The 15,953-nt window shown below is 45.4% G+C and overlaps 1 protein-coding gene and 1 pseudogene across 1 annotated transcript; one reads left to right on the top strand and one right to left on the bottom strand.

The window, feature by feature from the left end:
• Positions 1-2,128: 2,128 nt before the first annotated feature.
• Positions 2,129-8,537, bottom strand: LOC111959926 (immunoglobulin superfamily member 3-like; annotated as a pseudogene).
• Positions 8,538-9,557: 1,020 nt separating this feature from the next.
• klhl6 (kelch-like family member 6) lies at positions 9,558-15,600 on the top strand. Its single transcript, XM_023981777.2, has 8 exons — positions 9,558-10,041; positions 10,147-10,312; positions 11,102-11,353; positions 11,476-11,673; positions 11,788-12,025; positions 14,387-14,589; positions 14,747-14,960; positions 15,086-15,600. Exons 1-8 carry the CDS (start codon positions 9,773-9,775, stop codon positions 15,382-15,384), a joined length of 1,839 nt encoding a protein of 612 aa, XP_023837545.1. The 5' UTR covers positions 9,558-9,772; the 3' UTR covers positions 15,385-15,600.
• The last annotated feature ends 353 nt before the right edge of the window (positions 15,601-15,953 follow it).

Below are 15,953 nucleotides of genomic sequence, written 5' to 3' on the forward strand. Positions count from 1 at the left end.
AACCCCCCTCCATGATGTAGGCTACTGTACATGTGTCCATGCTCATCATGAAACAAAAGATGAGAACCTACCGGCAAACCTCCTATTTAGAAGTTATTTTCCTGTAACATTGTTTGTTTTTCGTTTAATTTTATTAAAACAAAGCTTCACAGTCCTGGATTTATAGCGAGAACGTCGAGGGCGYGGATGCAATGCAACTTCTAGAGAAGTGTGAATGCGATCTGTGAGATGGTTCCATTATGTAAGTAWATAACACATTCTATTTGAGAGCAGTATAAGTGTGAGTAGACAKTCTCCCTTTATCTTTATATTGGTTCTTTGTTCAGCAACTGTGAAAAGTTTGGATGTGTGTAAAACACCTCCATAGTCTGCGTTGTTTTAATATGATATGCCCACGGGAAGCAATTATGGTGCATGTACGTGTATTTAGACATAGCTTATTTAAATAAAACAAGTTGTTTCGTTTTGGTTAGAATTCGATTCGAATTATTCGCTCTCTTTTTAGGTAATTTAATCAAGCTATTGACAACATTTGACATGTGCATGCTCAGCCATGATGCAAATAGATAAATTATATCAAACTCAAACGTATTTTTTTTTCCAGTGATGAAGACATGGATGTCTCGTGGAATGGTAGGGTATCCAAAATGGGTCAACTTAGAGCACCTTTATCTCCTGAATGTTTTGGCATTTAGGTCCAAAAAGTCACTTTCTGACCACTTCAGCCCTGGGCAAACACGTATGGAACGTTTTGTTTAAATCTCCTCCTCTCTTCGCACATGGCATGCGTCAATGACGTCAGACATTGGTATACATGTGCTTTGAAATGTGTACGTCCCATGTCTGTGAAACCTCAGAATGCTTAGCTTACATGTTTCTCGTGTGTTTTTAATGTAATAAATGCAACATTTCTGTTATGTCTAAATGTAGCCCACTCATATAAGTCAGACATTAGTGTTGAGTATGTGAGTGTGATTGTGTGAGTTTTACTTTGTAGTAAAACATTCCCATCAAAACCACAACCATCATTATCATTTTTCCCAGCATGCTCTACTGCAGATAGATTTTTGGGGGATTGTTTTTAATATCTCTGTTTTGCATGTACCCTGATTGATTGATTCATATTATGCTGCACAAAGATAAATAACATACGTTTTTCAAAATTAATCCAATCAGTTAGTTCAATTTACTGAAATGGTTGTTCCAGTYTAAATGGTTTAGGTTGTCTTCTTTATCAATATTCATAACCCTCATTCTGAATGCAGGTTGTGGGTGAATACAAATTCGAACTCTTGGATGTCCTAACTGTGGTTGGATTCCAATAAGAATGAATTTTTTTYCATAAGAACACATCACTTTGCAAGTCATTATAATGTGACTTCAAGGCTTGATGTGGCCTGTAAACCAGGAGGATCCTAACACCAATGTGTTAGAGTAAAATTTGGCAATCAAAGTAAGGCCTTATAATACATGTAATGTATTGTCATACACTGTTCCATTTTTATGATAACATTTGCCTACAGTAACAACTCAATTGGTGAAGCCAAAAGGGCTGACAACAAATTCAACAATGATGTCTCTGTCACTAACAAATACAGTCATGGGTGGTAACTCTACAATTGACTCAAAAAGGAAAGGTACTCCGGGAAAAATGCAAATAAGGCTTTACACTAAGCAGTGGGTTAATTTAACTCTGAAAAGTGTGGACCCRTAATGTCAATTATATTTCTGTTATTTAGTGAAATTTCCTATTTATGTAAAGTCATTTGATGTATGAATATGAATTTATTCCACTTTTGGTTATTCAAACTGAGTCACATAGTAMATTTGAATCATTATCATGTGCTCCCTTTTTACACTGCATTTCAGGGTACTGTGAACACAACTGTGTTGTCACAACTGAGACGGAGAGAGGTAACGACGTTCACAGTCACACCCACACCGACTGACTGACAGACAGACAGACGGCAGACACATGCATGCTCAATCACAATAACCCCATGCTGAGGGTGCTAGAATAGAAGAGGAGTTCAACCAAATTGTTTTTTATGACAAATAACAGTGAGCTACGAATACGTTTATTCTAACTATATTTATTACAAACCAGATAAAACACCATCAACTTTACAAATAGTACATTTCTGACAGCAATGGTATATGAATTACTTTTGGTCTGAAATGTTTGTGATRTCATAAACACTTTCTCAGATTTCTTTTAGAAGTGCTTCAAAAGTTTATTTAGCATTCCCAACTCAAACAAGTTAAGAAATAAAACCGATCCATTCTTGAGGCAAAATGTTGATGAGTACAGTACATGGCGGAATACCTTTCAACAATTCATAAATATAATATTTGTGAACAACTCATTCATACAAAGTTAATGATCAGATTTATGATCAAAGGTTTCAGCGCATCTGCTAGTCAGCGAGTCTGGAGCTTTGAGTCATCAGAGAACACTAACTCAATATTTTACAGGAGAAGTAAAACTACATTAAAAAAACTGCATCCAAAAGTCTATTTTTGTCACATCTGCTCCTGCAACACCCTCTACTGCTCTACCTGTGTTTCCTTGACCTGCCGCCTCTCCCCCAGTTCTCTCTCCCTCTCCCTCTCCCTCTGTGTGTGTGTGTGTGTGTGTGTGTGATTGTGTGGGTGGAGACAGGTGTGCTGGAGTCAGAGCAGACCCCCTCCAGCTGCAACCTGTTCCATAATCAGACCTCTACAAATACTCAGTCCTGCCACTTCCACACGGCCAGATCGTAATCTCTGCTCATTCCGCCTGCTCTGACTCTGGTCCCTGGCTCCAGTGCCACGTCTCGTCATCCTGCTACTCTGTCCTGGATTCCCCACTCTACTACTCCTGTGGATGCCCTCCGGACCTGCTTACCCTGTCCCAACCCTTCTCGCTCCAGCCTCTGCACCTGGTTTCCTGCAACCCACCTGAGCTTCCCCTGGCCTGCACTCCATCTTCCCCATGTTTAAATAAATACCTTGGTTACTTCATCCCAGTCCCCTCGTCTGAGTCTGCTCTTGGGTTCCCCTGTTCCACTCCRCGTAAAAATGTCCATTACCCCCTAAAACCAGCTCTGGATGGTTCACATCAAAATCAAATGTTGTTTCTGCCTTGTTCTTCTTGAATCTATCAAAACTCATTAAGTTCTCTCAAAGGAGTGCCAATGTACACTTAAAGTTCTAATTATGCGTAAAGGAAGTAAATGTAAATCCTTTTGTGTTAACAAGTAAAAAGGTGCTTGGAATTAAAAATCAATCACATAAAAATGAAAAAAAGCTCTAATGCTGCTCAGCTCTCCCTTATCTCCTTTCCTATTTTCTCACTTATCCCCCCTTCACCATCTTATCATCTCTCCCCATCTCACATCCTCTCCTTTTCTCCCCTCATTTCTTCTCCTCTTTTATGTACTCCTCCTATTTCCTTAGYTCTTCTCATCCTCTCTCTATCTCCCTCCTCACCTCTCTTCTGTTCTCATTCTTCCGGGCATGGCTTCAGTGGGTTTTCCTCCGCCCACAGAGATTTGGCTTGTTTCTTCAGCTTGATTGACAGCATCRTGATGACAATTKCCAGGATACAGACAAGAGGGATGAAGATGAGTATAACTAATCCAGTGGGGAATCCTGGTTCAGACAGCAACTCAGACTCAAGTTCTGGAGAGGGAGAGAACAGAGGAAGCTTACCTTCCAACAACCAACACATTGTGATTCAGTTGTATTTGTATAGTCCGACATCATGGACTCATAAATTATAACATACCTATTGGTCGTCGTACAGTGAGGTTGGTTCTGCCTGATTGGTCGGAGGCGCTACATTCCCAGTTGCCATCATGACTGTACTTGTACTGGTCCACATGGCACTGGTAAACTCCACTGYCATCCTGACGAGCTCCCTGTAGACCCAGCAGAAAGGTACCATGAGTGTTCCTGGAGAAGATCAGCCTCCCCTTCTGGTCCTGGAGCCCTTGGTTGTCATCTGGGTATTTCRGGGTGCCATTATGGCCTAGAATCACCAGGGGAACCCTGTGAGAGGAGGAGGAGCCACGCCTCATGTAGAACCAGGTGAGTGCGTAGAGAGAGGCAGGGTCACCTGAGGTCAAAGTGCAGGTCAGCTCCACCCGCTTCCCCTCTCTGACCTCCATGTCCAGATCTGTCTTGTTAACACTGAGGTCACTCACTGGGAGAGAGAGACATAGAGACAGAAAGAGAGAGACTCAAGTCAGAGAAACTGCAAATTAGCACAACAAGATACTCTATAGATCTGATATACATTGCATGTTCTTCTACCGATGCAGTGTTTTGTTGCCTTGTCATCAGGATAATTCACCCGTCTCTTGTAGGCAGAGTTCCATAGCTGCAGAGTTGGACAGGAGCTTGTACCATACGCCGTGAGGATCCTGTAGCCACTCCTCCCCCACACAGTATTACCTCCCCCTGTCCCAGCTACGGGCTTGTTGAATGGTCAGTTCGAAGCTCCACCTCTCACGTCTTCTCATACTGATTCGCTGTTCTGTGCCTAATTCCGCCCCTAGTGTTATCACTGCATCGTGGTGGATGTGATGCACCTCCCCCTTGCCAGTGGTCACCCTCAACTGGTAGTTACTCTGGTCGCCGCGCCACATGATGTCAGTGTCAGGATGTTGTTCGGGGCCAACCCCCTCTCACGCTGCAGGCTCCACGTCACAGTGACCGGGAGGGAGGGCCCTCGAACCCGACACACCAGCTCCACCTCACACCCCTCTGTCACCTCAATACCGCGACTCTTCAGGTCCACCCTCATCAGAGACTCTGCAAGCAGAGGACAATGATGAGATATCACTGATGACAACTGTCAGTTTTTTTAGGGCCAACTCTACTAGTGGCTGTGAGGGCAAGGAGATTCAATCGAATCCGTCTGACATGTGAGACATCAGTGGTCAGCCATAAAGTTATTGATTTCTACATAGATAATGTGGGAGCTGAAAGCTTACCTCATGCTACATGTCTCAGTTAATATTTACCAACACTGTCTCCAATAACTTGAAGAATAAATCTGTGTCGAGTTAAATTAAATATTCATGGAAATAAATGAGGCAAACAAATGTTTAGTTTTCACTTTTCTGTTCTGTTTGACCACCCGGGTGGTCTCTCTCTCTCTCTCTCTCTCTCTCTCTCTCTCTCTCTCTCTCTCTCTCTCTCTCTCTCTCTCTCTCTTTCTCTCTCTCTCTCTCTCTCTCTCTCTCTTCTCTTCTCCGTCCTCCACGATGCGGTCTTGTGATTGGCTGCTGGTTTTCTTGGCATTACCATTGGTTTCCGTGGTCCACTCGGAGACAGTGCATTGATAGGCTCCTACGTCAGAGGGCTTAACCTCACTCATCTCTAGGGTGAATGTGTCTGCTGTGGGATGCAGGGTACGAACGTTTCGCTGCCCCAACTCTGCCCCCGGTTCCATCACACCCACCCGGCTTAGGCTAGTAACATAACTGAAGGAGCCCGTTGTCGTGGAGGCTGRTCTGTATTTCCAGGTGACGGAGAGCTGACCCCCGCTCACTCTACAGGCGAGTTGTAGCTYGTCCCCTTCGTCAACGCTCATCTTTTGGTTCTCCATGGCAACGGCCAAACCGCTCTCTGAGAACGGAAAAAAGAAGGTGCTGAGTGTRTAATAACAGAGGTCAGAGTCAGGTCAAGGCACAAACTAAAGTTATTGAGGATATTGAGGTTCTGTTGTTGTTTGATGAAGCAGCCATTTGGGAAGCTGATGAAACACCTACCGCATTACATTGGGTGCATTTATAGTGTATCGGTTTTGTCAAGTCGCCTTTCAAGGTCAAAATGTGTTGCATTATGAGGATAAAACTTCTACCACCTGTGCCTACATGTCGACTGCATGAACTTCACAAAAACCATGTGATCAGTTGACTACAAGTTTCTGCAGCTGCTCTTAACCAACTGCATCCTGTACACAGCCCTGTACCTGTACACAGCCCATCTGTAAACAGCACACCMAACTACCTCATCCCCATATTGTTATTTTTTGTTGCACCTCCTCATCTGCACATCTATCACTCCAGTGTTAATGCTAAATTGTAATTATTTCACCTCTATGGCCTATTTATTGCCTTACCTCCCTAATCTTACTACATTTGCACACMCTGTACATATATTTTTATATTGTGTTATTGACTGTACGTTTGTTTATTCCATGTGTAACTCTGTGTTGTTATTTTTGTCGCACTGCTTTGCTTTAACTTGGCCAGGTCGCAGTTGTAAATGAGAACTTGTTCTTGTTTGACCCAGGCCACAGAGAGAAAACGCCCTGCAAGGCCCTGGGCATCCACAATACACTGCACAGCCAGCTCCTCCCCCTCCTGGAGCTGTGCTTTGAGCACGGTCATACGTACCACCATAGAGCCAGAACCCTGGTCGGGAGCCTTCTCTGACAGAGAGAGACAGAATATCACTCACAACTACTTCTCAGACAGAAAGGAAACTCATCACTCATAATCACCTCTGAGACACAGGAAACCCTAAAACAGAATTTAGTTACAGGAAATCAGACAAAAGCAGGACTGGGCATACATGTATAAGTCCTCTTAACCCATAATTCCTCTTAGCCAAGCACAAACACAAAAACATTGCATGAATGTGTAAACATAATCGGGTCCAAGGCTARGGCTGGGAAGCAAAAAACACACTGAGGTGTTTCTCTATGGCTTTGACCTCCAACGTGGTTGCCTGTGCGTCTTTATGGGAGATTGGGTACCAGCTCCGGTCTGGGTGTTGGATCCACTCCTGGGCATGGCAGTAGATCCTCCCTGCATCGGACAGCTCAATCCTGGCCATCTTCAGCCTGTATGTGGCCTCCTCCAGCTTGTCCAGACCAATGAGACTCACCGTCAAATCACGGTCCAGAGAGATGATGGGGCGGGGCGAGGCCTCTCCGTCTCCATGGAGATACCAGGTGACGGACAGGTGGGTGTGCTGGAAGGTGTTGCTGGAAGCGAGGCCTTTCAGGGTTAGGGCATCACCCTCTGATAGGCTGAAGGAGGCGGGGCCAGTGGAGGAGGTGGTCAGGGTGTCCTCGAGCACTATGGAAACAGGATTTGAGGGATGGATATCAACACTACAGTAGGCAGGGGTTAATGTGATTGTCAGATTAAGTTCAAGTAACCAGAGTTAGTTAAGTAATGGTTTGTGAATTATACAGATATGGCAGACACAGAAGGTATTGCCATTTAGGCAGTAAAAAATAACATTACCCTTCAATGTGGCTTTAGCATTGTACCTGCCGTTATATTCTAACTCTGAGTTTGGGGTGTGGCACTCGTACTCGTCCTCGTCTCCCTCCTCCAGACTCTTCACGTGGAAGAGGACCGAGGTCACTGATAGGCGCTCCAGAGTGATGCCACCGCCCCTGACGCGGACGCCGTCCACTGCCATGGCATAGTTGTTGTCGTCTGTGCTGATGATCTGGATTTCACGGGTGGGTYTGTTTGGCTTGTAGATGGAGAATCTGAAGTCCTGCCGGGCTGCCGGGTTAGAGAAACCACTCACGCTGCAGGACATGAAGAAAGGGTAGCCAATCACACSATACAGAGGGCCAGACTGCACCTCCACAAGCACCTTAGCCCCGCCTAGATGGAGAACATAAGAAAAAAGAGGAAGATGATATTCTCAGACAAGTATTTCTGGCTTCAAATGTTTTTATGGGTTCAGTCTGCACTSTCCTCCTCTTGTCAATAAACTAAGAAAACTGCATTCATATCGCCAAAGTTATGTCTCAACTGTAATAGTTTGAGAACAGACACAGCTCCAGCTCATAGACTAAAACCTGCTGTAGAGGAGGTTTGAATGTGCTGCAAATCAAAATGTGTAATAACTGCTGCAACATTGCAATCTGACAGAAATCATCTTCCAGCGTCAGGGTTTGTGTTCAATGAATTGTTTTCATAGCGCCTGTTTGATGAAAGCAGAAACATCATGTGACTCATTCCCAGTAGACGTTGTCTGTTATGCTAAGGCTATTTCATAACATTTCATCAGCAGACCAACCATGTAGAAAGCAGGTTTAAGAAACACTGATTTAGAACTGTGGCCATTTCAACAGTCCACCCCATCATCTGACAAAAGGACACTAAAATGCAACTCAACACTTTGCACTTTGCTAATAGTAAAAGAGAACTGACAATCTGCACAACCTTTTGTTTCTTTAATATGCAGATACTTTTTTCACCCAGCAAATTGATACAGGGGACTGTATAAAATGTTACATATTACATTTCTATGTACTTTAATGTGCATAATGTTCTTCTTTATTTTGCAAACTAAAAGGTACCCCTGGGTAGGAGTGGAGGGGTGTGTGTAGACCTGATGGTACTCTTACCCCATTGGATGAGTCCACTCAAGAAGAACAGGAGACTGGTCCTCCACAGGTACTGCTTGACGCAACCCATCCTGCCCCAAATTGACCAACACGCCAGGCCAAACTACACACCAAGCACACGGCTGTATCAACTWCACACCAGTAGAAGAACCTCCGCCTTACCTAATCTGTCTGTCTGTCAGTCTGTCTGTGTGTCTGTAATATGTGGGTTCTTATAATATTGCTTTGTCTACTTCCTAAAGACAGACTGAGAGGAAGCGAAATATGTGGTTAGAGGGACAACTGAAACGAACAGAGCACGCAGGCACTATGGGGACAGATACAATGGAAACACATGCATGTTAAACGGGGATACTAGTAAGTAAGTGTGTGTGTGTGTGTGTGTGTGTGTGTGTGTGTGTGTGTGTGTGTGTGTGTGTGTGTGTGTGTGTGTCGTGTTGTGTGTGTGTGTGTGTGTGTGTGTGTGTGTGTGTGTGTGTGTGTGTGTGTGTGTGTGTGCGCCTGTGTTCTATATGCCATCTGCCTCTGAGTCTTATCACAAAGGCTCAGAATAACATTACAGAGAGAAGATGCCTATATCAATCCATTACAGCCCCATTGTAAACCAATCTCAGTATTATTATTACACCTGTGTCTCAGCATGAAATGATCCAAACCTGTTATCACATCAACATTGATCTGACAATGCCATCTAGTGGAAAAAGGGAAAACACATTGTGAGAAAAGGGTATGATGATACGACATACTACTATGCTACTATASTTTAGTGAGCTTGGGCTGCATGGCTCAGTAGTGCAACTGTGTGGACTTGAACTATTACTGCAGCTGCTACTATTCAGACTKCCTCAATGCTGAATGAGACAATAACTTACTTGTTCACAAGTAAGTTATCCCTGCACAGATTATTACATCTATAATGAAACAGTAAAACCACAGGGGGAATATGGCAAATATACCACGGCCAAGGGTACAACGCAAAGCAGAGTACGTGCATGTGTGTGTGCGTGTATGTGTGTGCGTTTGTGTGTGCTAGGTAGAGTACGAGAGTTTAGAGTTGTCCAACTGCCAGTTCTAGGGATTGACATTTGAGGAAGGGATCTAGAACAGGAACGATGTTTCATCATGTACCACATAACATCCACCAATCACAAAGCACCAGCACCAGGAACGGGAAGTATTACAGAGGACCTGACAGGAAGAGATGATAAACACACTCACACACACATACGCCCACACACTGTTAAGTTCTGTGCTGTGGTGAATGTGCGTTCAAGGGCTGGTGTGTATTGTCTCCATTCTCTGGGAAAAGTATGCAAAGTTGTGTGCTGAGTGTGTCCCGCAGTATGTGTGTGTCTGCAGGAGTTTGTGTTGTGTGTTGTTAATGGGGCTCTCATTGTGAGGATGAGTGACTCGTTGGAGAGGACCACCGACACCCCTCTGCCTGGGCCCTCAGAGAAAACCCCCAGAGAGGACTCTGACCCTGGGAAAGAGGGTGAAGGGGGTGATGGAAGTGGGATGCGTTGGGAAGATGGAGGCCTGTCTGTGGAGCTTCAGAAGGGGATGGAGACGCTTCGTGTGAGTGGAGAGCTGACCGACGTGACTCTGCGAGTTCAGGAACAGGACTTCCCCTGCCACAGAGCTGTGCTCGCCGCCGCCAGCCACTACTATAGGTACATACACACACACTCTCTTCCATAGCTGTAGAATGACCTCAGATGTTTATTTCACAACTTTGTCAAGTTATAATGCTTAGAGAACATTATGTGTGTGTCCAGGGCGATGTTCTGCAGTGGTCTGAGAGAGAGTCATGAGAAGCAGGTGGAGATTAAAGGGGTGGACAGTGAGACCATGAAGACTCTACTGGACTACACCTATACCAGCCGAGCCACCATCACACACACCAACGTCCAGAGAACACTGGAGGCCGCCAGCCTGTTCCAGGTGAGTCTACTAATGCTACCGTAACGCTGTGTAAACTCTATATAAATGCTGTATAAACACTATTAAAAACTGGGTGGTTCGAGCCCTGAATGCTGATTGGCTGACAGCCACTCCACATTGCGTCTAACTAAGAACAGCCCTTAGCTGTGGTATATTGGCCATATACCACACCCCCTCTGGCCTTATTGCTTAACTTAAACACCAGAGAAATGCAGTAGAAACAGAGAATCTTTCAGCCTTTTTCCTTCATCTTTGTCATTTTATCTCTCCTCCTCGTGTCTCTCCTCTGTTTCTGTCAACTCATAACACAACCTTAGGGACTTTTGAATAGGTGAGTGTTGAATATGGAAATCCCGGTCTTCCTCCTTATGGAAATAGTGCATACAGTCACAAACTTCATCATATTTCCTACTTATTTGTCATCAGACAGAAGATGACTCTGAATCAGGTGACAGTTGAGACAGGGAAGTGAAAGTCATTCTTGTTGTTTACTCTCAGGATCTGTTTTCCACTCAGGCCTGAATTAGGCTCACAGCTGGATGATAGGGTGTGTGGGTGTATGTGTGTGTGTATGTGTGTGTGTGTGTGTGTGTGTGTGTGTGTGTGTGTGCGTGTGTGTGCGTGTATGCATGACTGTATGCATGAGAGGGTCGATTGAAGTCAGATAAAAGTGAATTAGATTAAGTTAGATTAAACATATTATCTGTCATCTTGATTTCATCTCTTGTCTCTCTGTCTGTCTCCCCTCTCTGTCTATCTCCCCTCTYTGTCTCCATCTTCTCTCTCCAGTTTCCTCGTGTAGTGGAGGCCTGTGCAGGGTTCCTGGCTGACTCTCTCCAGCCAGAGAGCTGTGTAGGTGTGCTGCGTCTGGCTGAGGCCCACTCATTGCCTGCGCTGAGAGACAGGGTCCAGGACTACCTGGTTTCAGAGTTCTCCAGAGTGGTTCAGCATGAGGAGTACCTGGAGCTGCCCGCGGGGGCGCTGCAGAATGCTCTGAAGAGAGACGACCTGGGAGTGACACGGGAGGAAAGTGTGTTTGAGGTGTAGTATACATTTCATTACCTTAAAAAAGCCATCACTTTCTTGCCTTTCACAAGATTTTTCATTTACTTTATGAGGAATGCAAAAATCCATCCATCCATCCAATATTTACTCTACTATAGGCTCTGATGCGCTGGGTGCGAGCGAAGGAGGAGGAGCGATGCCTCCTACTAGCTGGTCTTCTGTCATATGTGCGGCTGCCACTGCTGGAGCCGGCTTACTTCCTGGAAACGGTGGAGGCCGACCAGCTGATTCGCCGCTGTGACGAGGCCTTCACCCTGCTGCAGGAGGCTCGCACCTACCACCTGTCAGGCAACGAGGTGTGTGTGTGATCATACTGGTATCCTGTTTGTGTTTATAAATGTTAGTTTTGGGTTGGTGTGTATTTGATTWTTGACGCGTCTCTGTCCGTGTGTGTCTGAGTGTGTGTGTAGGTGGTCACGGAGCGTACCAAGCCCCGTTTACAGCACTACCTATCTGAGGTGTTCATGATCATCGGTGGCTGCACCAAAGAGGAGCGCTTCGTTGCCACGGTGACCTGCCTTGACCCTCTGCGCCGCAGCCGGCTGGAAGTCGCCAAGCTGCCAATCACAGAGATGGAGGAGGAGTCCCACAACAGGAAGTGGGTGGAGTTTGCTTGTGTCACCTTCCGGAATGAGGTGTTCATATCCGGTGAGTGATGCAGCTAGTTTTGTTAAATTCACATCTGAGCATTTGTCCCTGAGAGCATCTTTACTAAGATGGAGCGGCGATATTGCTTGAGGCCATTGTGTGGGATGTTTGCACAATCAGCTGTGGTTTACTGTGTGAGAGTGATGTATTTATTGGCTTTCTGTTCATGGGAGGGGTTAGCAACATAGAGAATGATAGAGGACTCTTCTTTGTATCTGTCCCATTATGGCATCTTTGACCGCATAGGAAGCGCCATTGAGGCCATCTCCATTTTGAAGTCGTCAATTTTCTTCTTCTACTACTTCTATGAGTTGGTAAACAAACTGYAAGGGTGCATACTGCCACCAGGAGTGTGTTGTTTGAACAGGATTAAAGCCAAGTTTGGCGATTTACTGACACCAGCAGTTATGGAATGTTCGCTCACAAGTATAATTCATTGGCTGATCCCTCCTGATGACCTGAATGGAATTATGTGATTATTCCTTAACCCATAGTAAGTCCCACCCAGTTGATTATTTCAAAATGGTGAAGTCCTCAATGGTGCTGCCCATTCTTAAACAGTTTTTTGGGATCTAGAGTCCTCTATCATTCTCTATGGTTAGCACTCATTGGCTATGTTTCATTCCAAAAAGTTGACTCCCCCAATCTTGCATCCTATCTTCCCTCACTTTCTCCTCAATGTGGAACTGAGGTAAAGGGGTAAATGTAAGCAAATCAAATCAAATCAAATGTATTTATATAGCCCTTCGTACATCAGCTGATATCTCAAAGTGCTGTACAGAAACCCAGCCTAAAACCCCAAACAGCAAGCAATGCAGKTGTAGAAGCACGGTGGCTAGGAAAAACTCCCTAGAAAGGCCAAAACCTAGGAAGAAACCTAGAGAGGAACCAGGCTATGAGGGGTGGCCAGTCCTCTTCTGGCTGTGCCGGGTGGAGAATATAACAGAACATGGCCAAGATGTTCAAATGTTCATAAATGACCAGCATGGTCAAATAATAATAATCACAGTAGTTGTCGAGGGTGCAGCACCTCAGGAGTAAATGTCAGTTGGCTTTTCATAGCCGATCATTAAGAGTATCTCTACCGCTCCTGCGGTCTCTAGAGAGTTGAAAACAGCAGGTCTGGAACAGGTAGCACGTCCGGTGAACAGGTCAGGGTTCCATAGCCGCAGGCAGAACAGTTGGCCAGGTGGACTGGGGACAGCAAGGAGTCATCATGTCAGGTCGTCCTGAGGCATGGTCCTAGGGCTCAGGTCCTCCGAGAGAGAGAAAGAAAGAGAGAAAGAGAGAATTAGAGAGAGCATACTTAAATTCACACAGGACACCGGATAAGACAGGACAAGTACTCCAGAGCAATAGCTCCACTTAGTTTCTGATTCGTTACTTATTATACCCATCCAGTCCTATCAGATCTATGAAGGAGACAGAGCAAGCACAAAGCGGGGTGCTAACTTTTTGGAATAAATCCAGAACAGCTGTGGTATTCCTCATTCACACACCATTGGGATTGTACACAGCCCCATATCCAGAGACAATGCATGAATCATTTTAGAATACCAAGGTGCCTTCTTTCCTAAAGCAAGTGCCGCTCTATTTTGTTCCCTCTACTAAGTGAAATGTCACAGACACCTAGGTTGTACTATAAGTCCTAACATTAGGGCCGTGCACAAACCTTCCACGCGGCAGGTGCTTAAACTGAAAAAAGGGCATATGTGTGGATATTTTAGTATATAGTGGTTAGCTAGAGTCTAGACTACCTGTGTTGCTGGTGCCGACTGAGGAAGGGATGGAGTTGGGTCGGAGCGAGGGTGGTTGATGCAGCCCCTCCTCTCTGTCTTTCTGCCTCTCTCTGCTGCGTGTATCAACCAAACAGACCGAATATTGATGATGATGTAAATCAAGTGTTAATCAAGTGTTAATCAAATGTTATGCTGCTGTGGCAGTACTGTTGATATTTAAACTATAGCTAGCTACACACACTCGACCGGTGATCGAATCTCAAGCCATGCATGTTTGTATACCGGGCATGCACAATCTTAGTACAGGGCAGACTGGGAAAAATGTGCAACCTCTGTACTGGCCAGACCAACAGGCTCAACCAACGGACGAGGTAGGGGTGGGGGTTGGCAAACTTGACGGCGTCACGACAACTTGTGGGCAATGGGTTTAGAACAACAAKGACAAAACATTTATCCCACTTCCCAAAAGAGGACTTGGCGACTGAGATGGCAAAGATTCATGTGCCTGCYTAACGTGACTTTTCCCTGCCAAATTTCCCTCCCTTACTCCAACAAACAGTGGTTGTTCTTATAGGTCAACTGTTGTTTCTTTTTCACTCTCACTATCATCTTGTTGCTGCAGGAGGAAAAGAGACACAGCACGAGGCGTGGAAGTACAACGGTGCCCTGGACAGGTGGATCCCCATTGAGCCCCTGGTGACTGGGCGCTGGAGACACAAGATGGCGGTTCACGGGGGGAAGGTGTATGCCCTGGGGGGGTTCGATGGGACTCAGAGACTCACCAGCGTGGAAGCCTACGACACATTTCACAACCGCTGGACACAGGTCCGTCTGTCCGTCTGTCTGTATGTATTATATGGTGTGAKCACTCCAGTCATTCTGCATTGGAGCTACTGTCTGATGAGACATGTTGTTGCACAAGATATCTGACAAATAGAATTTCATAAGACACATACATAAACTGCTCCGATTCATGTTCCAGGCCCCGCCCCTCCTGTTGGGCGTCAGCTCATTCGCTGCAGCAAGCTTCAATAAGTGGATCTTTGCGATCGGGGGAGGGCCCAACGGGAAGCTGGCCACTGATAGGCTGCAGTGCTGGGAGCCAGGGACTGAGAGCTGGGGCCTGCGGTCGCCCATGCCCATCGAGGCCAAATGTACTAACGCTGTCACCTTCAGGGAATGCATCTATGTAGTTGGTCAGTGGATTAAACCTGTTCTACTCTCAGTTCACCTGTGCAATCATATTGAGTGTGTTTGTGTGTGTGTCCATTTGTGTGTCAGTGTGTGTGTATGTGTTGTAACAATCCTCCCCTCTCCCCAGGCGGTGCCATGCATGCTCTGTACTGCTACTCCCCCCAGTCAGACAGCTGGTCTATGGTGACCCGGCTGGGCGAGAGGGCAAGCTGCGCCATCGCAGCCTGTAACAACAAACTATTCATCACTGGTGGCCGTGACGACAAGAACCAGGTCATCTCCACGGTGATGTGCTGGGACCCAGTCACAACCACAATGACAGAGGAATGTGTGTTACCGCTTGGTGTCTCTCACCACGGAAGCGTCACACTCCACAAGTCCTACACGCACATACACAGGATAGCACCTGCGACCGTGTCGGTGTGACAGAGAGCTGGGACTATGTGTGTGAGAATGAATGTGTGGAGAAAAACAAAGGTGGATGAGGAGCATGGACTGTGTGTGGGTGTCGGCTTTTTTACTTATTGTAAGTTGTCTGTAAAATAACTAAATGTAATGCTGAGTTTAGTCTCATAACATTTTTTGAAAGTGTAATGTCACATTCCAATGTCACGGTACCACTAAATAAATCTAAAAATGACATTTGCATGAGTTGACTTTCTATCCGTATTGTGGGAGTGTTCTCTCAGAACACAGAGGCATCTATTCATGTGCTGAATTCACACCCAACCCACGGTTTTCACACCCACATTACCCAGTTATACYCTCTGTCTTTCACAGCAGATGTACAGTTTGTGGTTATTATGGTTTCATAACTACCTTGAATCTACGTACTCTTTCTCTTCTCTCACTAACACTTCTCTTTTCCTACTAGCACGGACTTTGCTGATATTACTTAATTGAGGAGAAATGTGACCGTGATATGTGGTTTTCTCACCKAGCTATCATAACATGTATTTACCTCATGTAACATTAGACTTGAATTTTCATGCCAA

Source organism: Salvelinus sp. IW2-2015, linkage group LG36 (genome assembly GCF_002910315.2).
Source record: "Salvelinus sp. IW2-2015 linkage group LG36, ASM291031v2, whole genome shotgun sequence".
NCBI lineage: Eukaryota > Metazoa > Chordata > Actinopteri > Salmoniformes > Salmonidae > Salvelinus > Salvelinus sp. IW2-2015.

Bases quoted from the DNA above. Each gene is read 5' to 3' on its own strand.
- klhl6 (XM_023981777.2), top strand. From the start codon at position 9,773: ATGAGTGACTCGTTGGAGAGGACCACCGACACCCCTCTGCCTGGGCCC. The intron at 10,042-10,146 runs GTACATACACAC...GTGTGTGTCCAG, and splicing joins GCCGCCAGCCACTACTATAG to GGCGATGTTCTGCAGTGGTC. The intron at 14,961-15,085 runs GTCAGTGGATTA...CCCTCTCCCCAG, and splicing joins GGAATGCATCTATGTAGTTG to GCGGTGCCATGCATGCTCTG.